This window comes from Aptenodytes patagonicus, unplaced genomic scaffold (genome assembly GCF_965638725.1).
Source record: "Aptenodytes patagonicus unplaced genomic scaffold, bAptPat1.pri.cur scaffold_242, whole genome shotgun sequence".
NCBI lineage: Eukaryota > Metazoa > Chordata > Aves > Sphenisciformes > Spheniscidae > Aptenodytes > Aptenodytes patagonicus.
The window spans coordinates 29,119-54,066 of record NW_027472170.1 but is presented as its reverse complement, the minus strand read 5'-3'; the positions used below and the strand labels follow the sequence as shown (position 1 = coordinate 54,066).

The 24,948-nt window shown below is 66.8% G+C and overlaps 1 protein-coding gene across 1 annotated transcript; it reads left to right on the top strand.

The window, feature by feature from the left end:
* Nucleotides 1–1,052: 1,052 nt before the first annotated feature.
* Nucleotides 1,053–24,948, top strand: NUMA1 (nuclear mitotic apparatus protein 1). The gene is made up of 26 exons (XM_076363912.1): nucleotides 1,053–1,189; nucleotides 4,394–4,466; nucleotides 5,055–5,143; nucleotides 7,422–7,501; nucleotides 8,297–8,379; nucleotides 8,460–8,540; nucleotides 8,864–8,948; nucleotides 9,921–10,050; nucleotides 10,681–10,838; nucleotides 11,508–11,625; nucleotides 13,200–13,317; nucleotides 13,698–13,838; nucleotides 14,248–14,370; nucleotides 14,860–18,159; nucleotides 18,403–18,444; nucleotides 20,204–20,272; nucleotides 20,427–20,537; nucleotides 20,644–20,862; nucleotides 20,961–21,118; nucleotides 21,251–21,494; nucleotides 22,782–23,061; nucleotides 23,198–23,334; nucleotides 23,503–23,718; nucleotides 24,144–24,254; nucleotides 24,362–24,529; nucleotides 24,826–24,948. Exons 2-26 carry the CDS (start codon nucleotides 4,425–4,427, stop codon nucleotides 24,859–24,861), a joined length of 6,339 nt encoding a protein of 2,112 aa, XP_076220027.1. The 5' UTR covers nucleotides 1,053–1,189; nucleotides 4,394–4,424; the 3' UTR covers nucleotides 24,862–24,948.

Here is a 24,948-nt window from a genome sequence, read left to right as displayed (position 1 = left end):
CTCCTCGCCTCCCGCTCCGGTAGGAGAAGCTCCTTGTGCCGCCTCCGGTCGGTCCGTGCGGCAGAGACACCCCCCCCCCAGCCTCCCGCCGCGGGGTCCGAGCCGGCGCGCTGCCGCCCCGGGGTCTCACGCCTCGCCCACCCGCCCGCGGCTGAGCCGCCATCTGCGGCCGAGCTCAGCGGCGTCCCCTTCCCTAAAGGCGGCGGCGGGGATCGGGCCCCGCCGGAGCACGGGGGCTCGCGGGCCTTCGGTTCCCGGCTGTTTTGCAAAGCCCGAGCTTTCGCCAGTGGCGTTCGGTGGCCACGTCCCCCCCGCGGGCTCTTCTGCTGCCCCCGGGGCCGGTTTTAAAAGGACCTGCTCCGCGGCACGCGCCGCTCCTCGGCCCCTTTCCCGGCTGGTGCGGTGAGCGCCATGCTCGGAGCAGCCCCGGCCCGTGGCCCCGGGTCTCCTCGGGCAGCCCAAACGCCCCGGGGATGGCTCCCGAGGGTCTCCGGTTCAGCAGCGAGGGACGAGCGTCCCTTCCTCGCCCGCTCCCTGCCAGCCCCGGGCGGCGGCTGGGGTCCCCGGGTGCAGGCACGGTTCTAGCAGCTGCTGCTCCTGCCGGCAGTGGGTCGTGGCACTGCTCCGGTCCCCACCGAATCCATGGTTGTTGGGGCGGGGGGGAGGCATTGGGGGGGGGGAATTTTTCAAGAAGCAGCTGGGACGTGGCTCCAGCCGAGTTAGCGGGCGATGGGGGCTGGCACCGGGGGCCCCAGCACCCTTCCCCACCAAGTCCCCCCCCCCCCCCCCCCACTCCCTGCGAGCCGCCGGCGCTCGTGGCTGGCGCTGCCGCCGCGCTGGGGCCGGCAGCGGGTCTGTGCCGGCCCCGCCAGCCCTCCGTCACCCAGGGCCCCCCGGCAGGGTGACGGCAGCGAGCGCGCCCCTGGCTGGGGTCAGACGTTGCCCCCTTCCCCGTGGCCGCCGCGGCGACGGCGGCTTTCTGTGCCGTGCGCCTTTAACGAGCGCGGCCTCGGCGTGGTGACGTGGGGTGGCCCAGGGCCAGGAAGGGGAACCGTCGCCTGCCAGCGCCGCCGAAGAGAAGCCCAACAACTTTTCTTTTGTGCGTGGCCGCTGGCTCCCCGGCCCTCCCCGGCTGCCAGCGCTCATGGCGGATTAAACCCCGTGCGCCGACGGCGGCCGCGCGCCCCCGGTAAGGCCCGAACAAAGACTTTGTCCCTCTTCCTTGTTTGTTTTCAACAGGGCTGGGGGGGGGGGGAGGAGGAAGAGGAGGAGGAGGAGGAAGAAGGAGGCGGGGGAGGCGAAGCTCGCCGTCTCCCAGCCCCGGCGCCTCGCCGTGGCGTGCGGCTCCTGCCCCGGTGCCCCGCGAGCCCCCGAGGTGCGAATCCCCGACTCGCGCGTCGGGACGCGGGCGGCCGAGTTGGGTTCGCCAACATCCGGGAGCTCGAGCTCCGGGGTGGCGGCCGTCTCCCCCCCCCCCCTTCCCCGTCGCCTCCTCCCCACGCCAGCCGTGGGCCCGTCCCAGTGAGGGGGGGGCTGCTGTGGGTCGCCCACCCTGCCTGGGGGAGCTGCTGGACGCTTCCTGCAGTGGGACACCCCCCACCACCCCCCACCCCGGGACAGCTGGGGGGGCCGCAGGCGCGTCCCTCCGGCAGGTTGGCACGTCGGGAGCTCCGGAGGCGCGGGCTTGCGTAACGCCGTGTTTTGACCGGAGCGGGCGCTGGGGGAAAGCGGCAAAGGACAATGCCGCCGCGGCTGTCGCCGGGGCTCGTCCCCGCTCCCGCCAGACCCTTCCCCACCCGACCCTCCGCAGCTCCCCTCCCCGGGGACACGGCTGGAAAGCGCTCACGGCCGCTGCCGCGCTTTGTGCCGATGCCGCCGGGCTCCCCAACCGCTTCCCGTCTGCCGTCGCACGGATCCGGGCGTAACGCGAGCGGCATCTCCCCGCGGAGGGTCATGTTGTTGTCTCCGGCGCTTGGCCAGCACGGCTCGGGGAAGCTGACGTCGCTGCCGACGAGCCAGGCTGTGACCAGGGCAGGAGCGGGCAGCCCTGCCCGCGCCGGCCTCTCACCGGGCAACGGCACTTCTGCGGAGCGGCTCCGGTAAAACCCAGCTCGGCGCTGGCGGGGTGCGCTCGGCGGGATGCGGCCCTCCGCGGCGGGAGTCTGCGTTCAGGGCTGGCACGCGTGTTTTGCCCGGAGGCTTTGGGTGGATTTTTGGGGAGAGGTCCTGGCCTGGGCAGGCTGCAGCTCCGGCCGTGGGGCTGGAGGGGCGGCGGGTGCCGAGAGGCCGGGTGCCGCAGCCGTGGGGCAGAGGAGCTGGTTTTTAGGCAAATTGGAGGGAGGACCCATCCCGCCAAGGATCCTGCGCTTCCCAGCCGAGCTTACGGAGGCGGCGGGTGCTCCGTGTCCCCCAAAAGCCAGGTGGCCGGTGGCCACGGTGTGCCAGGCGCTCCCGGGAACGGCTGCGGATCCCAGCCGGGCTCCTGGCCCGTCACGGCGGGGGGTGTCAGGGTGCGCTACGGGGCGAGGAGCCGAGGAGCACCCTCCCCATTTGGGTGATTTTTGGCGGGAGGCCCCGGTCGGCCCCCGCCTCTGCTCAGGTCTGCTCCCAGCGGTTCTCTCGCCGGGAGGATTACTGGGGTGGCACCGGGGACGGCCGGCGCGGAGGCAAAGGTCGCCGCGGAGGGGACCTGGCAGCGCTCCCGGGGGCGGTGGGGCGGCTCGTCCCTGCTCCCACCCTGCGCGGTGATGCCTGGGGGGCTCCCCCCGCCCCCGGCAGGTGGTTCTCCTTAGTGCCGGCGGCAGCGGGCAGGGGAGCTGGCAGCGCTCCGACGGCTTGGCCGCCGCCTCGCCGGGCTTGTTTGGGGCCGGGTGACCTTTGCAGGCTCCCTCCAGCCCCCGTGGCGGTGCCCCCGGCCGGGGGCAGAGCGGGCAGCCTGCCCGCCCCCCGAGGGTCCCAGCAGCCGGGGGGTCGGTGGCAGCCGGGGAGGTGGGGGATGAGGGAGCCCCGACTCCCGCCCCGCCAGCGTTTCGGGGGCCCGTGGCCGCACAGCTGGGAGGAAGCCAGAGCGGCCGCGGGCAGTACCGTGGTGGGAGCTCAGCCCCTTCCCAGGCACGGCCGGCTCCGGACCCCCGGCAGCCTGGGTTCCCTCCTTCTTCTTTTTCTCTTTTTTTTTTTTTTTTTTTTTTCAAATTTCCTTCCACCGTGAGGTCCGTGGGAGATCCCCCCCCCCCGCCGAGGCCTGGCAGCCCACGCTCTCCGCAGCTCCCACCGTCCTCCTGGCCGGAGCCGCCTGTCCTGCCCAGTTTGGGTGCTTGTTTGCCACCGATCCCCGGTCCCCCTCTGCTCCCCAAGGGCCTTGCCACGATCTGTGGCTGCTTCGTCCTGCTGGGGCCGGCTGCCTCTCGGCACAGCGCTGGGGGATTTTTTTCCTGCTCTTGCCCGTCCCGCAGGACCACCGCGGCTCTTGGCGTGGCATCCCTACACGTGCCGGATTTTTGTGCTTTGAACCACGCTGTCTCTCTCTAAAGTTGCTGCTCGTGTTTTCTAGAGGGAGGCGAATTTTCCCGGGGTGCTGGCGCTCCCGGCGGCGATGCCGATGCTCAGCCGGTGACCGGCAGCAGGGGCGACGCCATCCCTGGGTGGGCAGCAAGTGCCGATGAGCCGCCAGCCCCTGTGCCAGGAGCTCGCTGGGTGCCCGGGCCGGGCTCCCCGCCTCCAGCCTGCAGCCGCAGGCAGCGGAGCCCTGCGGTTCGGCACAGCCGTGGAGAAGCCCACGGTGACACAGGATTCCTCGGGGTGACGGCAGCTGCAGGTGCCGGCTGGCCGGAGCCGCGACCAGTTGTTTTGCGCCACTGCGGTGCAAAGGACAGGCCCGACGGGACGCTGCCCTCCTCCCCGGGGGGGGGGGGGGGGGCCGGGGCTGAAACCGCGCGGCAAGAGGGACCAGCCCGGGCATGGGGTCTGAGCAGGCTCCCGGGCTGCCAGGCCTTTAAATTTCTCTTAAAAGAAATTTCGGAGAAGTTTGGGGGTGAGGGGGAGGGAAGGGGGGCACGGCAGGAGGTGCTGGGGACGAGGAGCCTGAGCAGCGGTTTTCCCTTGAGCCTTGCTCTCGGGATCCCGACCTCCGGGGCTAAATCCCGCGGGGGGGCCGCGGGAGAGGAGCCGGCTGCTGCTCTGCGGTGCCGCTCACCGCTCCGTGCCTGCCGAAAAGCAGGAGGGTGCCGGCTGCTCACCTCCGTACAACCCACAGCCGGCCAGGCAGAGAGGATAGATCCTCCCTTGACGGACACGAATGCCTGGCACCGTGCAAGCTGTATATTAATGTAATTACTATGTTTGGCCTTAATTGCTTTTTTCCGCCCCCCCCTCCCCTCTTTGTTGGCGTTCCTAGGTCCGGGCAGTGACCTGGCAGCCTCGCGAAGATGCCTCTTCACGGCGCGAGAGCCGCGGCTCTCCTCGCTTGGGTAAAGCCTCCCTCTCCTCCGCCGTAGCTTTCTCCGTAGGTGGGACGTGCTTCCCCGGGTGGGTCCCAGCTACCGGCGGCTCCTCGGGGGCGGGATGCCGAGGCCGGTCAAGACGGGGATTGTGGCTGGGGCAGGTCCCGGGGCAGCCGAGTCCCTGCGGTTCCCGGGCAGGAGGGTGTTTGCAGGAGAAGCTTTGCTCACCGTTCCTGTTGAGTAACCAGAAATGCCGGAACAGCTTGGTCCGGCTGTGAAAACTGCCTGGGAGCCGGAGCCGAGCCTGGAGCAGGCAGCAGGCTTGGGAAGCGAGCAGCGGCTGGACCATAAAGGGGCTGTTGGGTCTGCCTCGCAAAGCAGCGCCGTGTCTGAGCAAAGCATCGCAGCGTGATTAAACGAGAGCCGTGCCGGCCTGCCCGGCTGTGGAGCCGTGGGGATTGCGTTCAGCTTTTGCCTGGGCAGGGGTGGTCGGAAGGGCTGGCGCTGCTCTCGCACCCAGCCCGGTCTCGCTGTCCCCTTGCCAGGACGGGGAGGTGGCGGGTGGTACGGCGTGGTGTTGGCTTCTGCCTTCTGACCGTCTGGCCCCGTTTCTAGGTGAACAGCGCAAAAGTTTGTACCGACCCCCTCGATGATCTGTCACAGCTCCAGGACTGCAGCGTCTTCATCAGGATCATCAACAAAATGTGAGTACGGGGAGCCGGGGTGCGCTCTCCAAACCGCCCAGCTGGCTGGAAGGCGGCAGTGAGCATGCACTGGGCTGCCTCCCGGAGCCACAGCCTCAGCCCCCGAGAGCCTCCTCCGGCCGCCGGCGTGGTCCCTCTCCGGGCAGGGTGGTTGGGAGGTTCCTGGGGCCTTCCTCCTCTGGCAGACCTGGTGCTGGATCTCCAGCTCCTCCGTCCGAGGTTCCGGCGAAGCGCGGCAGCTGCGTAAGCAGCGCTTGCTGCCGGGCGTGCTCCGAAGCCTGCAGCAACGCAGCAGGAGGCTCGTGCCTTCGCCCTGTGGCTCCTTCGCACGTAAACCCACCGTGCGCGGGATGATGAGCCTTTTGGCCTGCCCCGCTTGGAAGCCCCTGCGTGTAGCTGGCGTAGCGGGGCTCTGCCGGCAGCTCGGGCTCGAGACAAACCTGCCTGAGGTGGCTGGGAGAGGGTCCGCTGCCCTGCCTGCCCCACAGCCCTGCAGGCAGGGGCTGCCTGTTGCACGGCCGGGGTCTGCCTCTGGAGCCCCGGGCGGAGCTGTCAGGCCCGGCGGAGCTGCCCAGGTAAGATTTTGGCCAGAGTTTCTGTCGTTGGAAGCTCGCTATTGCATCTGGCGCTGGACGTCTGGGCTCGCTCCCGGCATTGAAGCAGAGCCGAGTGCTGATGCCAGCGGCGCGGGGGCTCCCGGAGCTGCATGGGAGATGCTTTATTTCCATGGAAGCTGCTCGGGTGAGGAAAACAGCCTGGCGAGTTTTCCTGAGCCGCAGCCGTGGGGTCCTGAGGAAGCCTTGGCTCTGTAAAGCAGGTTAAAGAATGACAGCTCCCGCCCCACGAAGCGCTCCTGTTCTCTGGGGACGTCAGGCTGCTTCCGAGTACGATACGGGCAGGACTGAGCTTGTTTGCTCTGTCCCGGGACCCGAGGTGGTCGTGCGGGGCTGGGAGGAATGCCTCTGTCAGGAGCCGCGCTCGTTGCCAGTGAGCAAGGGCAATTAAAACCCGCAAGCCGTAATGGGCATCGGAGCTGGGACCGAGCACGCTCCGCTCCGGCTGCGCGTCGTTAACGAGCCGGCGAGGCAAATTGGGAAGGGCGTGAGGCTGCCGCTCGGGGCCGAGCGCAAGCATTGCTTTCAAACCCTTCCGGCGGGAGGCTCTGTGGGAGCCTGTCTGCTATAATTACCTCCCGCGCGGTGTAACGAGAGCCTGCTCGGAGCGGGGATCTGCCTGCGGTGGGTGGGGAGGAAGGAGCCGCCTGCACCGGGGATATATTTAGTCAAGACCTGGTTAATCTCCTGGGTCTGTGCTCCAGCTCAGATTAGCCGGGATCACCGGCGGCGTGTGCTCACTAAACAGGCCTGACCATAGCTTGATAAGTGGGGCAGCAGCGGGGCGGACACCGCGGCAGCCGGCTGAGCTGCAGGGGAGCTCCCCGCAGCACCGGGGGACGGGCTGGGGAATCCGCGAGGATGAGAAAATCCTCGTGCCGGCCCCTTCCCCGGGCAAAGTCCCTGCTTTCGGTGCCTTGGGAGGAACCGAAAGTACCAAAGCGGCGCCGGTTGAGCACGGCTGGCATGGGTTTTAGGCACACGGTCTCCGTTTGAATGGCGGCTGTTGAGGAAGAGTGTGGTCTCCAACGGGAGCCGCAGGAGGCAGCTTCAGCCTCCCCCAAAATCCAGCGCAGGCTCTAGGGCAGCAACCCGGAGGGGAGCGAGGTCCGCACGTCTCCAAAAGGCCGTTTCCCCACAAATGGTGACGCTTTGCAATAGCAAGAAAAACGCCCAGCTCCACGCGCGACCCCCGGCCCCCGCGGCGGCGCCTCCCCAGCCGGCGGGGACACCGCCAGCTCCCTCCGCCGCGCCGGATGCCGGGGCTGGCGGGCAGAGGAGGAAGCGGCGGAGGCCAGCAGCGCTCCGGCACACGTGCCGGGGCCGGGGAGGGGTGGGGTGTGTGTGTGTGTGTGTGTGTGTGTGTGTGTGCGCCAGCTGCCCGGCTCTGGCTGCTCACCAAACACAGCCATGTTTGTCGGGGCTGCGGGGAGCGTCTGCGCCTGCTCCCGGGCACGGCGTGGTTGGCTTTTGCTTCGCTGCCCGCCCTGGCATGGGGGCGTAGGGCAGACCGGCGCCGTATTGCTCGAGAGCCAGCCCCTCGCTCAGCAAGCTCTGTTGCAAAAAAAAAAAGGAAACCAAAACAAACCACCAAAAAAAACAAACAAAGAACTGTTCTTTTAATCCCTCGGCAAAGCGTTAACGCAACCTGTGCACTCTTCCAGCCACAGGAGCGAGGAGGGGGAGTCTGTGCTGGAGCAGCCGCTGCCAGAGAGGATCTCCTTCATCTGCGGCTTCCTGCAGAGTAAGAGCCTCCGCCGGCGCCGGGGGAAGCGGCTGTCCCTGCTCGGTGTCGTCCCCCCCCCCGCCCCCCCAACCCCTGCGGGGTCTGGTCTTGTGTCTGCAGGCTCCCCCCTCCCCTAAGTGACAACCCCCCCCCCCGCTGCGTCAGCGGCTTCACGAGGTGCAGGCAGAGCTGCCCTGACCCCGCGGCAGCGTGCGGGAGGGAAAAGCTTCCCGATGGAAATCCTTGCCAGAGCCCGGGCTTGGTGCAAAGGAGGTCCAGGGGGTGAAGGGCAGGGTGCCGGGGGCTGCTCCGGCGACGCTGCTTTGGGGCGGCATTCCTAGCCCGGTGCCTGGCCTCAAAACTGCTCAAATCCCGCTGGAAAAGTTTTACCTGAGCAGGAATCCCGGGAGGGGAAATGGCGAGTCTCTTGCACTTCTGCTTGGCCTCTCCTGGAAGGGGAGACACCGTATCCCACCTCGTATCCCACCCTCCACGGATGGGACTCGGTTTGGGCTGGCGGTGGAGGAGCAAAAGGCGCAGAGAGCTGCCGAGGGCGAGGTGGGGAGGCTGGGACCGAGGGGGAAGTTGCCGGTGGGGGGGGGGAAGCAGAGGCTGAGCACCGGGGGCTCAGCTCCGGAGCCCGGCCCACCCTGCGCCTCCCTGCCTACGCCCCTCTCTCCTTGGGGATGCATCACGGTGCCCCCCCAGCCCAAGCGCGTCACCTCAGGGGACGGACACGTGCCATGGCTTGGCAGGCAGCGTGCCCAGCGGCAGGGGCTCCTGCGTGACCGGGAATCCTGCTTCACGTTGCAGAGCACTGCAAGCACAAATCGGCCGCGGAGAACCTGGTCTCGGCACAGAAACTCCTGGAGGGAGAGGAGCTGGCCTTGGCCAAGGTAACCGCGGGGCACGCTTTATTCCTAGCCGGCGCCGATGACCAACCTGGGGTCGGTGACGCTTACCTGCCTCGTTTCAGGTGGCCGTGCTGCTCCTGTATCACACCTCCATGAGCTGCAAGAGCCCTGGGGACTGGAATGAGTTTGACTACAAGACCCAGGTAATCCCTTCTGCGTTCTCCCTCGGGCCGGGGGCGCAGGGGGAAGCGGAGGTGCCTTTTGGAGGGGTGCTCCGAGGCCCGCCCTCCTGTTCTGGGTCCCCTGGAAAGACGGTGCGGGGTGGGCGCTGCGGTGCTCGCCAGTGCATCTGGGCGATCAGAGGCTCGTGACTGCGAGCGTGGGCACCTGCCGGTGCAGGCACGGGCAGGCAGGGAGCTGCCCGCTGCTCCGACCCTGCTGCCGTCGCTGCCTGGCCGGCACCGCTCTGCCTGCGAACGACGGCTGCTGCAGCAGAGCCGCTGACCCCGCGGCTCCTCCGACACAGGTTGAGCTGGCGTCGATCCTCAGATTTGTGCTGGACAACGAGGAGAGCCTGAATGAGAATCTGGAGACGTTTCTGCAGAGAAGAGGTGAGCGCCGGGCCCTGGCTGCCGGTGCTGTGGCACCAGCCCGGAGCAACGGGCCAAGCCGTGTGCAGGCAGAGCAGGCACTGGGCACGTTTTTCTCCTAGCTGGCACCGACGCAGCACCCTGGTTAGACCGACAGGTTTATGCGTTTGCTGTAGTGCCAGCTTGGAGCGGGACAGAAACAGACCGTAACCTTGTGGAGAGCAGCAGCGTGGGATATTGCGAGCGCTGAGCACTGCTGGCATCTTCCTTCGCAGCTCCCATGCCGGCAGCACCTTACCGGCACAGAAGTCCCTTTTCTAGAGCATAAAAATGTTGGGTTTTTTTTTTTTCCCCCCTCGTTTGTGCTGCTATAACTGCCAAGCCATAAGAGCAGCAACACCATCCAGATCCAGAGATTTTGGACATGAGGAAAGATTTCTTTACTGAAAGAGTGGTTAAAGATTGGAACAGGCTGCCCAGGGAAGTGGTGGAGTCCCCATCCCTGGAAGTATTTAAAAGACGAGTAGATGAGGCGCTTAGGGACATGGTTTAGTGGGTGGTGGTGTTGGGTCGACGGTTGGACTCGATGATCTTAGAGGTCTTTTCCAACCTCAATGATTCTATGATCCCCTCACCCAGGACTGAGCGCTACAGAATGGTCCCCTGTAAGATCTTTAAAAGTAGGGCTGCCTTATACCCGCCGGGCTTTCCCTGCTCAGCAGCATCCCGGCCTTTGCAGCACGCGCCGCTGAAATTTCCCGGAGGAGCGAGGCGGGTGGGATGCCCACAGCTTCGCGGTGGGAGCGGAGTGCCGGGGCAGGACCGTGGAGCTGGCAGGACGGGGGTGTGAGGCAGGTTTATGGCTTCCTCGGCTGGGCTGATCCGTCCCCGCTGGAATTTGCGGTTCCTGCGCGTCGGGGATTTCAGCTGCTAAACCCTGCCTTCTGGTATTAACGTGAAGATCACAGCCTGCTTCTCGCTTGTGACTTCCAGCACCGCTGTCCTCGTCCAGCGCGTCCAGCAGCAGCTCCGAGGAGCACTCCCCGCTGCTCTCCCTCCCGCACAAGCGAGAGGTGCGTTTCCTGGAGCTGCAGAAGATTGCCTCCTCCTCCGGCGCCAACAAGTACGTCCCCAGCCTCTTGGCTGCCGGGGGGGAGCGAGGGGAGGGGGGGAACGGACAGGGCGGCTTCTGGGACCCGGGGATGTAGCCGGGGTGTACGCTGACTCAACGGAGACCCTCTTTCTGCCATGGTGCTGTCCTCTTGCAAACTCCCCAGGCTTGACGTGGGGATGTACGGTGGGGGAGTGAGGTGGGGCTGTAATTAGCTCCTTTTAGCGCAGCTCATTTCAGCCTAACGAGCACAGACACTTCCCAGAGCAGCTTGGGGTCCCCTCCTGCCCTGGGTGGGTTCGGGAGGACCAGGCTCCTGTTGCTGCTGGATGTGCTAAAGGGGTTTCTCTCTAGCAAGCGGAGTGCTCTGCAGTGGGGCTCTGGCTTTGGTGTGAAGGGAGATGGATGCTTTGCCCTGGGACTGGAGGTGGTTTTGCACGTGCGTGCCGGACGCTTGGGAGACTGGCGATAGCGTAATCAAGATGAGAGCGGGCCTTCCCGCTCGGGTGACGAGGCGTCGAAGTTATTGCTCTGAACCCCACCCTGAGATGGGGGAACCAGAGCGGGTCTGGCTGCGCGGGGAGGGACTGTGCCCTGCCGTTGGCTCCGGATAACAGAGTTACCTGGCGCGCCTCTCCGCAGCATGCTCGCCGGCCCTCCGTCCTCGCCCATGGGGGACGTCATGCAGACCCCCCAGTTTCAGCTGCGACGGCTGAAGAAGCAGCTGGCTGTTGAGAGGGAGAACCGGGACGAGCTGGAGGTGGAGCTGGCAGAGAATCGCAAGCTCATCACGGAGAAGGGTCAGTCGCTAGCGGGACGTCCTGGGGCGCGGGGAGGGCTCTGCGGGGCTGAGACCTCGTCTGGTTTCTGTGACTTTCTGTTACGGCTTTGACCCCGCCACGACTGTGCTCATGCACGGTCCATCCTGCCAGACCCCAAGTGAGCACAGCTCGCGGCTTTGGGGCTTTTCTGCTTTCCAGAGCGGGCAGGGCAGCTCGGGGTTTGCTGTGCCTCGCTCCGTGGTGGGCCAAGGGGACCCTCGCTGATGGGAGCCAAGACAGCTCCGACGCTGTTGTAACAACTCCGAGCATCTCTCGGAGATGGCTGTTGGTCCCTCTGCCAAATGATTTGGAGCAGGCTGGCACGCGTGGGAGTCTCGCCATCCACACCTAAAACAACCTCCCCACTGGGGATTTCCCCAGGCGCACGCGGAGACCGCAGGTTCCTTCTTCCCTCTCGTATTCCCTTCTATATCCTGGGCAACAAAAGCCGTGACTGAAGCAACGCCCGTGCTGAGCAGCAGTGCTGGCAGCCTGGATCTTCCGTGTCCTGCTTCAGATGGTTTCTGCGCAGCGGCTCCGCACCAGCCTGGGAGAAGGACAGACCTCCTCCACCGTGCCCTTGGGGGGGGGGGGGGTTCAGGTGACATAAAAAGATGGTAACGGGCCCTTTCTCGCCACCCTCCCCAGAGGCTCAGATCACCATGATGCAGCAGCGGATTGACCGCTTGGCTCTGCTCAATGAGAAGCAAGCTGCAGACCAGCTGGAGCCCAAGGAAATGGAGGAGCTGAGGGAGAAGAATGAGAGGTAATCCTCCGGGGACGTCCGCTCCCTCCTGCGAGGCTGGTCCTTGTCACTCCCATGTCCCCAGGCTCCGTGTTGTTTGTCTCTTCCCCAGCAGTGCACAAAACAGGGGTGAGGGAAAACCTTCCTGTTGTTATCTACCGCCTCCTCTGCAGCTGCACCCCAGGGAGGAGGTGGCTTCATAAAATCACAGAAGGGTTTGGGTTGGAAGGGACCTCTAAAGGTCATCTAGTCCAACCCCCCTGCCGTGGGCAGGGGCATCTTCAACTCGATCAGGTTGCTCAGAGCCCCGTCCAGCCTGACCTGGAATGTTTCCAGGGATGGGGCATCCACCACCTCTCTGGGCAACCTGGGCCAGTGCTTCACCACCCTCAGCGTAAAACATTTCTTCCTTCTATCTAGTCTAAATCTACCCCCCTTCAGTTTAAAGCCATTCCCCCTTGTCCTGTCGCTACAGGCCCTGCTAAAAAGTCTGTCCCCATCTTTCTTATCAGCCCCCTTTAAGTACTGACAGGCTGCAATAAGGTCTCCCCGGAGCCTTCTCTTCTCCAGGCTGAACAACACCAACTCCTTCAGCCTTTCTCCACAGCAGAGCTGTTCCAGCCCCCTGATCATTTTTGTGGCCTCCTCTGGACCCGCTCCAACAGGTCCGTGTCTTTCTTATGCTGAGGACCCCAGAGCTGGACGCAGTGCTGCAGGTGGGGTCTCACCAGAGCAGAGCAGAGGGGCAGAATCCCCTCCCTCGCCCTGCTGGCCACACTGCTTTGGATGCCGCCCAGGATACGGCTGTGCCAGCCGGCACGTTGCGCCTCGTGGTCAGGGCCGTTATGGCCCGTAGCCCTTTTTTTTTTTTTTTTTTTTTCTTCTTTTTTCCCCATCGCAGCGGGCAGGGAGCCAGTCCCGAACCGCGCAGTGTGTTCTGACAGCCTGCTCCTTACCCTCAGCCCGGCACGGGAAGAGTCGTCCCTGTTGTGGGGAAAAGGGTGCGCTGCCTGCGTGGGTTTTGCCTGCCTCCGGAAGAGCCTGCCTGGCCTTCCCAGCTCTGGGATAGGCTCCGTGTCGCTGAAAGCTTTCAGATTTATTGGAGCTCCCGACCCCAGCCCCTTCCCCAGCTGCTAGCCCTCCAGTTCGATCCAATTTGATCGGATCTGAACCGGGCTGCGTCGCGCACTTGAATTCTGTCGCCTGCCGCGCTGCGTCCCGGTCTTTGCCCTGTCCCTGTGCGGCAACGTGTTTACTTGGGAAGGACACCCGGCCTCCGCCGGCAGGTGCCGTGCCTTTTTTTGTCCTTTCCTCACTTATTTCACTTTGCAGAGGGGTGGCTGGAGTCCTGCAGCTGCCTCTGCCCTCGGTTCAGAGCGGTCGGGCTCATGCAAAGCACAAACATCGCTTATCCCTGCTCCGCTTTGCGACGTATTGGGACCCAGTTTAGAGCTGAATTTACGGTAGTTTCTCACCGCGGCACAGAGGTACCTCGGTACCTTAGTTTCCTCAGCAGTGTCCAGCAGCATCGGTCCCCAGCGATGTCCTCGCCTGCCTTGGGCTTGCACCCCCTTTAATGACCTCCTCTCCCGCAGCCTGATGGTGCGCTTGCACGAGGCCCTCAGGCAATGCCAGGACCTGAAGACTGAAAAAGGCCAGATGGACCGAAAAATCAACCAGCTCTCCGAGGAGAACGGGGATCTTTCCTTCAAGGTACGGGGCGCTGTGTCCTCTCCGTGTCCCCACAGCCCAGTCGTCTGCGGTGGGACCCAGCGGGGAGGATTTGACGGCAGTGCTGGACCGCTGGGCTGCTTACAGCTCTGCCACTGGCCTCGTGTGACCTTGACCCAGTGACTGAGCCTGCTTTGGGCTCCAGATCCTGATCCGAAGGGAAACCGTGGTGGGGGAAATAGGGGCTGGGTGGAGTTGCCTGCATATGCGGTGCTGCGGATGCAGGGCGTGAGCGCCCAGGACCTGGGATGTCCGTGGATGCTGCGGTGCTCAGCGCTCGGGAGAGGGGAGCTGAGCAGAGCCCTGGGCAGCGTGGGCACTCTCTGACCCTCCTCTGGGACGGGGGATTTTTCCCTTCACAGCTGCGGGAGATCGCCAGCCACTTGGTCCAGCTGCAGGAAGCCCTGAACGAGCTCTCGGAGGAGCACAACGCGGCCCTGGCGCAGTCGCAGGAAAAGCAGGGGCAGCTGGAGAGCGAGCTGCGTGCTGCCCTGCAGGAGAAGGTGAGGGGGGGCCCCCCCTGGGCGGTGGGTGCCCCCTGCTCTGCTGTGCCCGCAGCCCCCCGCCCCGGCTGGGGGACGCGTGCCGGCCTGCGGCAGTCTCCTGGGGCTGGCTCGTGCCCTGCCGGCTCTGCGGGCAGGGTGGAGTGGGCAGGAGCCTCCTGCCCATCCGTGCCGGCGCGCAGGGAGAGGCTGTGCAACAGCCGGCTCCCGCGGGGAGCCTCTCCCTGCTCCCGGGAAGGGTTCGCCGCGGTGGGACAGGCTGCCGTCCTCACAGCGAGGAGAGAAGCCCCGAGCCTGCCGAGGCGAAGCTGCCGGAAAGCTTGGTGTCGAATAAAGAAGGGTGACTGCGCCTCTTCTTGCTCGGTTCCCTCGCCTCGCACCGTGCTCAGTCCCACGTCTCTGTCCCCAGAAATGCTCGGAAGAGAAGATCGAGATTCTCCAGGGGAAGGTTTCTCTGCTGGAGGACCAGCTGGCCAAGCTGAGGGACTGCAGCGCCCAGGAGAAGGGAGAGGTCATGGGAGACATCCTGAAGGTACGGCGGGGTCTCGAGAGAGCCTCTGGCTCCCGCAGCGAGGGCAGGCAGCGCTCGGGTGGAAAACTCCTCTAGCTGGGGAGAGCAGCGGGTGCTGGGGGGTGCACAGCAAAGCCGTGTGGGGCAGAGCCGGCTGCTCTCTGCTTTTGGGTGGGGGTTGTGGGGCTGAGCACTCTGTGGGAACCCCTTTTGTGCTGAATTTGGGAATACCGCTCCCGGGTAGCTGCTGGCTCCCCCAGCCTCCCGTAGCACGGGTGGGTCGTGGAGGGAGCGGCTCCTGCACGGTGAGAAAAGGCGTTTGGTCCGAGAGAGCAGAGCGGCACAAGGCTAAGGGGAAAGCGGGGTGCGCTGGGGTGCACCGGGGTTGCCGGGAGGGAACGCAGGCGCCGGGATGCAGTACGTGGGTCTCCGGTGAAGGTGTTGGGTGCAGCTCAAGTAATGCCTGGGGGTGTGCGTGTCTTGTTCCCCCCCCCCCCTTCTCTCTGCCAGCTGGAGGAGCTGAAGCAGGAGGTGTCCAGCCTCGCCGCTAAAGGGGCCGAGCTCCAGGCCACTGTCCTGCGGCTGGAGGAGGAGAAGCAGCTGCGGGAGGCAGCCCTGCAGTCCGAACGCGGCCGCTTCGAGGAGGAGAAGCAGCAGCTGGGCGGCCTCGTCGCCAGCCTCCAGAGCTCCCTCTCCGAGAGCCACCAGGCCAGGGAGAGGCTGGAGCAGGACCTGCGGGCGCGGGAGGCCGGCGAGCCCCAGGGCACCCCGCTGCGGGGCCGGGAGGCTGAGGCAGAGGCAAGGTGTGAGGGGGAGGCCGGGCGGCTGGCTGCCCTCGACGCCCAGCACGAGAAGACCCTGCGGGAGAGGGACTCTGCCCTGCAGCAGCTCCAGCACCTGCGGGAGGCCAACGCGTCCCTGAGCAGCCAGCTGCAGGCCATGGCGCAGGCCCAGGATGCCAGCCAGGCCGCCTCGGCGGAGGAGAAGGCTGAGCTGAGCCGCAAGGTCGGCGAGCTGGAAGCCAGGATCCTCGAGCTCGGTGCCCAGCGGCAGCAGGGAGCGGCGGAGGGGCTGAAAGCCCAGCTGCGGGAGCTGGAGGGCAGGCTGAAGGAGAGCCAGCAGCGGCTGGCCGAGAGGGAGAGGCTGGCCCGGGAGAACACCCGCCTGCAGGAGCGGCTGCTCTTCCTGGAGGAATCCCTGCGGAACACCGAGGGCATCCTGGAGGACGAGAAGAGGCGGGCAGCCGAGAGCCTGGAGGGCAGCCTGGCCAGGATCGCCGAGCTGGAGGCGGAGAGGCAGCAGCTGGTGCAGGGCCGGGAGCCGGCTCCGCAGGAGCGGGGCGAGCAGCCGGCCAAGCGCCGGGTGCTGGAGGAGAGCCGGGAGAAGCCGATGGGAGCCTCCCCCGCTGCCCGAGGGGAGGAAGGAGAGCGCGGGCGGCTGGAGGAGGAGATGCGGGCGCTGAGCCGGGAGCACAGCCGGGCCTGCCAGCAGCTGCAGGCCGAGCAGGAGAAGGCGGCCGTGCTGGAGGCCCGGGCAGAGCGCCTGGCCGCCGAGCACCAGGAGAGGCTGGCCGCCCTCCAGGCCGACCTGTCCAGCGCCCGGGCGCGGGCGAAGGAGAAGGAGGGCGAGGAGCAGAGGCTGAGGGCGGAGGTCTCCTCCCTGCGGGAGAAGATGGCCATCGCGGAGCAAGCCGCGGCCCAGCGCGCAGCCGGGCTGGAGGCGGATGCCCGGAGAGCCGCCGAGGCGCTGGAGGGGGTCTCCCAGCAGCTCTCCCAGGAGAAGCTCAAATCCAAGGAGCTGGAAGTCGCCTTGGAGCGGCTGCGGAGCGCGGAGGCCGAGCTCTCCCAGGCGGCTGCCACCAGCAGGCAGCGGGAGCTGGAGGTGGAGGTGGAGGTGAAGAAGCTGTCCGGGGAGGTGACCCTGCTGGGCGCCAGGCTGGAGGAGACGCTGCGGGAGCACCGGCGAGACCTGGCGTGCCGGGAGGAGGAAGCTGAATGCTTGCGGCAGGAGGCGGAACGGGCCAAGGCGGACTGCGCCGCCGAGCGAGCCCGCAAGGCAGAGCTGGAGGCGCAGCTGCAAAACTCCCTCAACGAGCAGAGGGTGGAGCGGTCGGTGCACCGGGAGGAGCTGGCCCGGTCCCGGGAGCTGATGGAGGAGAAGGAGGAGGAGCTGGAGGAGCTCCGCCGGAAAAACGTCTCGCGGGGCGAGGAGCTGAGGGACCTGCAGAAGACGGTCAGCAAGCTGAAAGGAGAGCTCGCCTCGGCGGAGGCGGCCAAGGAGCAGGCGCCCAAGGCGGACAACGAGCTGCAGGGCTTCTCGGAGGCCGCTCAGAGCAGGGACGCGGAGGGGGACAGCATCAAGGCCACCTGCTCAAAGGAGATGTCCCGCAAAAGCTTGGAGGAGAAGACCCGTCACAGGGAGCAGGAATCCGGCTCGAGCCAAGACCTTTACCAGGAGAAGCTGAAGGAGACCCAGGCGCTTCATTTGCAAGTGGAGGAGCTGGAGCAAAAGTGCAGGGAGCAGCAGGAGGCTATGGCCGCCCTCGAGCGAGCGGCGGCCGAGGCGGCGATAGCGGAGCAAGCGGAGCTGGAGGCCTCGAGGAGGGAAGCGGCCCAGCAGAAGGAGAAGGCGTCGGAGCTGCAGAAGCTGCTGGAGGCCTTGAGGTCGGCGCAGGCTCTGCACGACGGCACCGTGGAGGCCCTGCGGAAGGAGCTGCAGGAGAAGGGCAGGGAGCTGATCCAGAGCAAAACTGCCATCGCCGCCGCCGAGAAGGAGCTGGCGTCCCTCCGCTCCGCGGCGCAGGAGAAGGGCCGCTCGGAGGAGAGCTGGAAGGAGCAAGTGTCCCAGTGCGTCCAGGAGATAGAGAGGAAGAACAGCCTGATCGGCAGCCTGGAGCATGAGGTCTCCATCCTCCATCGGCAGGTGACAGAGAAGGAGGGGGAGAGCAAGGAGCTGAAGCGCCTGATCGTCGCCGAGTCGGAGAAGAGCAAGAAGCTGGAGGAGAGGCTGCGGGTGCTGCAGACGGAGATGGCCACCGCTGCCTCCCGGGCGGCCGAGAGGTGCTCGCTGATGAAGGTGGAGGTGCAGCGGTGCCAGGAGGAGATGGAGAAGCAGCGGCTGGCCATCGAGGCCCTGAAGAGGGACCGCCATTGCCAGAGTGAGCGGGAGGACGAGCTGCGCCAGGAGGTGAAGGTCTGCCAGGACAAGTGCCTCCAGAAGGAGCAGCTCCTCGCCGCCCTGCAGCAGGAGCTCGGCAGCGCCCAGGCGCTCGCCGGGGAGCTGCCGGCGCTGAAGCACCTTTGCCAGCAGCTGCAGGCCGAGCGCGCCTCCCTGGAGAGCCAGCACCGCCAGGACCTGGAGCAGAGGGCGAAAGCCCTGGCCACTCTGCAAGCGGAGCTGGCGCGGGCCAAGCTGGAGGCGGCCGAGGTGCCCTCCCTGCGGGAGCGGTCGACGGAGCAGGACCGGGCTGTCCAGCGGCTGCAGGCGGAGGCGGCAGAGCAGGCGGCGCGGCTGGCGGGGCTGCAGCAGGCCAACGCTCGGCTGGCCGAGGAGAACCGGGGGCTCGGCGAGAGCCGGAGCCGCGGGCAGCAGCGGCTCGAGGCGGAGCTGGGCCAGGCCAGGGAGCGGCACGCGCGGGAGCTGGAGCGGCTGCGGTCGGCGTCGGAGGAGCTGGTGGCCGGCAGCCGGCAGGAGGCCGAGGAGGCGGCGCGGAAGCTGGAGGCGATGAGTAACGAGTACGAGAGCAGCAGGGCGGCGGCACTGGAGGAGAGGAGGAAGCTGCTGGAGGAGAGGCAGAGGCTGACGGCTCAGGTAGGGGCTCCTGCGGCCTCCCCGCCGGGTGGGCTGCGGGTGGGGGGGGAACCCCCTGGGAAAAGGGGCGTGTTTGGTCTCCTGTCGTGCCCCTGAATCCTCGTCCTCCCGCTCAGCCTGGGAGCTGGGGGTCTGGGACACGCTCCCCAAGCGATGCTCGGGCGTGAAGGGGACGGGCGCTGCCGGGAAGGGCAGCCCGGTCCGCGCCAGCCGCGTGTTCACTTCTGCCTTTTGTGCTTGCAGGTGGAGCAGCTAGAGGTGCTTCAGAAAGAACAAGCTAAGCAGGTAATGCGGGCGAAGTGCTCGCTGCTTAAACTCTGAGGGCGCACGGCCCTAGCTGCTGCCGCTTCCCACCAGAGCCGCCCTCTCCTCTTGTGAACTGTTTGCGGTGGAGACCCAGCCGTGGGGCGCTCGGCCCCGGGCGTCTGGGCTCGCGCCTTCGCCCCTGGGGAGCAGGAACTGGGGCCCGAACCTGCCGCCTGCCTGCTCGCAGTGGTGCCCGCGGCTCAACGCGGCTTCTCGCTCTCGCCTTCCCGGCGTGGCCGTGGCGCACGCCGCAGGCAGCGCACTGGCAGTTGACCGGCTGCCGAGAGCATCCAGGGCTCCTTGACACAGGACCGTTGCTCCTGTGATACCTTGTCCTTGGAGAGAGGGGATTTGGGGGGGAGCTGGGATACCCCATTCCTTCTGTCCATCCCTCTTTAACCGAGGTTCAGCTCCTCGCCCAGCCGGCAGGAACAGCTGGTGCCGGGAGGAGGGGGGCTGCGCTCCCAGAAAGCGCCGTCCAGATGTGGCCGGAGGTGGGATGCTTTACGGCAGCGTCAATCTTGGACGTGGTGTGGGTTTAGCACTTGGGAAATGACGCTGGAAAAGCCCCATTTCCCTGCCCGGCTTGGTTTGCCCCCGCAGTCGCAGCCTGAGCTGCCCAGGGACCCCTCAGAGGCCTCGTGGCTGTGACCGGGGGGGCTGGGGGCTCCCCGAGCATCCCCTGGAGCAGGGAGAGCCCGGCCGGGCAGGAGCTCGCAGCAGCCGAGGTCTGGCGGCCGTCTCCCCTCGCTGAGAGCGATGGCTGACCCGTGGGACTGCAGCTCGCAGGCGCCCGGGCGGTGAGCGCGCTCGCTGCCGAAGGATTTACGAGCCGCCTGCCCACGCCTGGGGCTCCGGCTGCGGCCGGGGGCCTCGCGGGGCTCCTTGGCCCTCGGCCCTTCCGTGGTGTCGTGTCCTGCGTGCGCGTTGGGCAAGCTGCAAGCAGACGCCCTCCACTCTCGAACTGCAGGAGCACCCCTTTGGGGTGGGATGCCTCCCCCTCCCGAGCGGGCATGGGCCCCCCTCGAGCTGCGTGGCTTGAGATTTGGCACGGAGGACGCCCGCGGCGGGCTGGGCCTCCTGCTCTTACCCCGACAGCAAACGGTTGGCAGCGGAGACGCCTGCTCCGGCGACGGGGCGCTGCGTAACCGCACCGTCTTCCCTCGCCCTCCCGCCTAAAGGGGCCTCGGCTTCGCTTCCAGCGCGCGGCTGCTCCTTACGCTCGGGTAGCACAAACCTCGTCCCTGCAAAGACTAACCTGGGGTTGCTGTGAATGCCCGCCCCCGAGCCTGCTAACCGAAGTGCCGGCTGTGCCGGGAGCTTCCTCGGTGGTGGGCACTGCTGAGCAGCCCCCTCGGAGCAGGAAACCTCCTCCCGGTCCTGCCCCTGGAGCTGGCTGGAGGGGAGGGATGTGCCCCTCCACGGGAGGGCCGGGTTGTAGACGGGAGTCTTGTGCCTGGAGCTCTTAGAATCATAGAATCATTGAGGTTGGAAAAGACCTCTAAGATCATCGAGTCCAACCGTCGACCCAACACCACCATGCCCACTAAACCATGTCCCTCAGCGCCTCATCTACACGTCTTTTAAATACCTCCAGGGATGGGGACTCCACCACTTCCCTGGGCAGCCTCTTCCAATCTTTAACCACTCTTTCAGTACAGAAATTTTTCCTCACGTCCAATCTAAACCTCCCCTGGCGCAACTTGACGCCTGGTCTAACCAAGCTGTGCTCTTCCAGGTGGAGGAGCTGAATAAAAAGCTGACCCAGCATGAGAAGGCCACCCGAACCCAGCAGCAGAGGGTTAAGGTAAACGGGGGCCGAAAACCTGGGGCCCGAACTGGGCTGAGCCCTCGGTCAGCCCTGCAGCTGTCGGTGGCCGCCCCCCGAGGGGCGCAGGGGGCTCAGCCGAGCGAGGCGGGGGCGCGGGGCACCTCTGAGCTGGTCTCTTCCCTGCCCGCAGGTGCTGGAAGGGGAGCTGCAGGCAGAGGCCACCCGCCAGCAGGAGAAGGTGGCAGAGCTGCAGGCGCAGCTCGCCCAGAAGGAGCAGGCGGCCGAGCACTACAAAGGCCAGGTATGCCGGGGGCTGGCACAGCCCCGCCATCCCTGTCCCCCTGTCCCCCCCGCGGCAGCGCGCCACGGGGAAGCTTGACGGGATTTTCCTCTCCTTGACGTCCGAGATGGAGAAGGCAAAAACTTACTACGACGCAAAGAAGCAGCAGAACCAGGACCTGGTGGAGAAGCTGAAGGCCATGGAGCAGCTGCAGAAGGAGAACGTGGAGCTCCGGACCGAGTCGGAGAGGTTGGCCAAGGAGCTGCAGCAGAGCGTCCTGCGGGCCAAGGAGTCGGAGCTGAGCTGCAGGAACCTCACCAGCCAGGTCCACAGCCTGGAGGCTCAGGTGGGCATGGCGCAGCAGGGCTTCACCCTCCTCCTCCTCCTCCTCGCCTCCGTTGCCGGCTCGCTTGGAGGATCCATCCCTCCTTGCTTCCCGTCCAGGTGGAGTTTGCCAATCGGCAGCTACGGGAGCTCGGCAAGTTCCAGGTGACGACGGACACACTGAAGGGCCGGGAGACTTTCCGCCAGAACCCCGCCGATCTCAGTGCCGACAGCCTCGACCTCAGCCTTGACGAAGCCCAGCCGCTCAACTCCACCAGGTACCGGCGCGCTGCGGCTCGGCGGAGCCCGTCCTGCCGCCAGCGTCGCAAAAACCCGCTGTCCCCGCTCCTCTCTGTTCCCTGATGGCCCGGTAAGCCCGTCAGCGCTGCCCTCGTGCCCCGTCTCTGCAGGAAGGCTGGCCGCTCGCAGTCGGAGGCCTCGGCGGTGCCGCCGGGCAGCGAAGAGTCGCTGGCGTCCCAGCGGCTGCCCCGCAAGGTGGAGTCCCTGGAGAGCCTCTACTTCACCCCCATCCCCAGCCGCACGCGGTCCCAGCTGGAGAGCAGCGCCGGCTCCCTGGGCGACCTCTCGCTCGACTCCGGGTGCAAGACCCGCTCGGCCCGGCGCCGCACCACCATCAACATCACCATGACGAAAGTGAGCGGCCCCTGGGCGTGGGGCGGGGAGGGATCCGTGGGGCGGGGAGGGATCCGTGGGGCAGGATCTCCGTGCTGAGGACGGGGACGTGCGGTTTGCTGTGCCCTGCAGCCCCGGGGGCTCTCTGGGGACTGGAGGCAAAGAGGGGGGTGGCTTGGGAGAGCTCGCTTCTGTTGCTCCCACGGTTGGCTGGGGCTGCAGCCGTCACCCGGCCGTCCCGAGGAAGCCCGAGCTGCTGCGGGGCCGTTTGTGCTCCCAAACTCTGCACCGAGCTCCCCCGCGACGCCTTGTCCCGAGGACCCTCTGCCCTTCAGAAGCCATGGCACGAGGGCTGAGTGGGGGGCGGGGGAGGACGAGGGCGGTAGCGAGGGGCCCGGGAGGTGCAGCCTTTTATCTGCTTCCTCCCCTCCTCTTCGCCTCTCGCCCCGTGGGACAGCAGCCGGGCAGCCACAGGGCACAGCACCCCACGGGCCGCTCCAGCCGCTGCCGAGGGTGCCCTGGGATGGGCTGGGGGGTTTGATACCTGGGTCGGGGCAACCCCTGGTATCAACACAGGCTGGGGGATGAAGGGGTGGAGAGCAGCCCTGCCGAGAAGGACTTGGGGGTACTGGGGGATGAAAAGCTGGACATGAGCCGGCAATGTGCGCTCGCAGCCCAGAAGGCCAATGGTATCCTGGGCTGCATCCAAAGCAGCGTGGCCAGCAGGTCGAGGGAGGGGATTCTGCCCCTCTGCTCTGCTCTGGTGAGACCCCCCCTGGAGCACTGCGTCCAGCTCTGGAGCCCTCAGCACAAGAAAGATATGGACCTGTTGGAGCGGGTCCAGAGGAGGCCACAAAAATGATCAGGGAGATGGAACAGCTCTGCTGTGGAGAAAGGCTGAGAGAGTTGGGGTTGTTCAGCCTGGAGAAGAGAAGGCCCCGGGGAGACATTATTGCAGCCTGTCAGTACTTAAAGGGGACTTATAAGAAAGATGGGGACAGACTTTTTAGCAGGGCCTGTTGCGACAGGACAAGGGGGAATGGCTTTAAACTAAAGGGGGGTCGATTCAGACTAGATCTAAGGAAGAAATGTTTTACGCTGAGGGTGGTGAGACACTGGCCCAGGTTGCCCAGAGAGGTGGTGGATGCCCCATCCCTGGAAACATTCCAGGTCAGGTTGGACGGGGCTCTGAGCAACCTGATCGAGTTGAAGATGTCCCTGCCCACGGCAGGGGGGTTGGACTAGGTGACCTTTAGAGGTCCCTTCCAACCCAAACCCTTCTGTGATCTCTGGATTTCCCCCTGTCAGAAACAGGCCAAGACCGAGGAACCGGACAGCGCCGACATCTCCTTCTGCAGCATCCCGGCGGCTCAGCCCCCGAACGCCGCCCCCGGCAAGGGTCGGCTGCGCTCGGCCGCCTCCGCCCGCTCCCTCGCCAGCTTCCCCTCCCAGGAGTCCCTCGTCAAGCTGGAAACCTCCTCCCCGCAGGAGACCCCTGGCAATTCGGCGCTGCTGGGCCTCCCCGGCTACCGGCCCATCACTCGCAGCTCCCTGAGGCGCTTGCAGGGGGGCAGCAGCTCCAGCCTCGGTGAGTGTGGGCAGGGTGGGCGGCTGGGCTGCTGGCCAGGGGGGGCTTTGCCTTGGCTGGGGCGGGGGGGGGGGGGGCTGCTCTTTGCCTGGGACCGCCCCCCCCCCCACCTCAGCCCTCCCTGCTTTGGGTTTAGGCCGGAGCAGCATCTACCTGGGAACGTGCCAGGACGAGCCGGAGCAGCTGGACGACTGGAACCGCATCGCGGAGCTGCAGCAGCGTAACCGAGCCTGCCCGCCCCACCTGAAGACCTGCTACCCCCTGGAGAGCAGGGTAAGGGGGGGAGGCGAGCGGGCCGCCCCTTCCCAGCGCTGGGGTTTAGCTGCCCGTGGGAGGGGACGCGGGGGACGGAGAGCGGCTGGCGGGCAGCCCTGGGGGCGCGCGGAGCCGGGGGAGCGTTGGTGGCCGCCCCTCGGCAACGTCTCTGTGCCGCCTCCCCAGCCCTCCAACTCCCTGGGGACCATCACGGACGAGGAGATGAAGACGGGCGACCCGAAGGAGACGCTGCGGCGTGCCAGCATGCAGCCCTCACAGATCACCGCCGGCAGGGCCGCCCGGCGCAGCACCCTGGGCACGGTCTGGGCCGGTGGCATCACCACCCGGCAGCAAAGGAAGCGCCTCTCGGACGAGTCCCACCAGGGCCCCGATACCCCCGAGGTGAGCCAAGCCGAGCCGGTCCTGCCTGCCGCAAGCACCCCGGCTGGTCCCCGGCTTCCCCAGGAGCCAGGCTGGGGACAAGGGGACACGAGGGCTGGTGGACAGCTGCCGATGTTCTCCAGATGTTGAGGGGGCTGCTGGGGCCCTGGGAATGGCTCCTCCTGGGGGCCGCACCAGCAGCGGGACCCTTGGGGTTGGTGCCTCCCAGGGGCAGAGCTGGCAGGAGGCAGCCGGAGCGGCGAAGGCCGGAGCCTTCTCCCTTCCCCGCGCGACGCCCCAGGCTCTGCTGCCCTCGCTCCCCGGCCTTGCCCCCTCCCCGCCGCCCCTCAGTTTCCCCCCCTTGCCACCAGCTCCCACGGGGGGGGGTGGTCCCAGGGCTCTGTTCCCCAGATGACGACGGTCCCGGCTTGTCCCCTCTCTTCCAGTCCAAGAAGCCGACCAGCTGCTTCCCACGTCCCCAGACCCCCCGGGAACGCAGTGAGCGGCGCAGCTCCCAGGTCAGCCGGAGGAGTGAGCAGCAGGCCCCCGGCAAGCAGGTGAGCAGCGGGGCCTGGAGCAGGGACCTCCGGAGAGAAAAAGAGGGGTCGGGACCCCCCCCCCCCATTCCTGCCCCAAGCTCATGGTCCCACGTCCTCCTCCATAGGCCGAGAGGCGCCAGTCGATGGCGTTCAGCATCCTCAACACCCCGAAGAAGCTGGGGAACAGCCTGCTGCGCCGGGCGGCCGGCCGGAAAACCACCCCCAAGAACTCCCCCCGCGGCAGCGCCCGCCGCTCGCCCCGCATCGCCACCGCCAAGTCCCCCAAGGGCAAGGTAGGCACCGCGAGCCCCCCGCGGCGCCCGTGGCAGGCTCCTGGGCCCCCCCGCCGTGTGGGGGGAGGACGTGAGGGGAAGCACATGCTCACCCCAGTGCCCCCAACCCCTGCCCTGGGCTCACGGGGGCAAGGGGGGGGACACACACCAGTCCCTGCTGTCACGGGGTGGCGTGGCCCTGTCCCTGCAGTGCCATGGAGGCAGCGCGTCCCAGCGTGGGCACAGCCACCTCCAGCGCCGTGGTCGTGGGTTTTACCACGGTCACTAACATCCCCTCCCTGCTCTGTCCCTTCCAGGCCAGTCGCCGATCGCTCAAGGACACGAAATTCTGAGGTTCCCCCGGCCCCAGCTGTGCTGCACCCTGCCCGGGGCGGGGGGGGGTGGAGAGCGTCCCCCATCCCCTGCGCTGCCGGCTCGGC

Bases quoted from the DNA above. Each gene is read 5' to 3' on its own strand.
- NUMA1 (XM_076363912.1), top strand. From the start codon at position 4,425: ATGCCTCTTCACGGCGCGAGAGCCGCGGCTCTCCTCGCTTGG. The intron at 8,949-9,920 runs GTGAGCGCCGGG...TGTGACTTCCAG, and splicing joins GACGTTTCTGCAGAGAAGAG to CACCGCTGTCCTCGTCCAGC. The intron at 20,538-20,643 runs GTATGCCGGGGG...TTGACGTCCGAG, and splicing joins CCGAGCACTACAAAGGCCAG to ATGGAGAAGGCAAAAACTTA.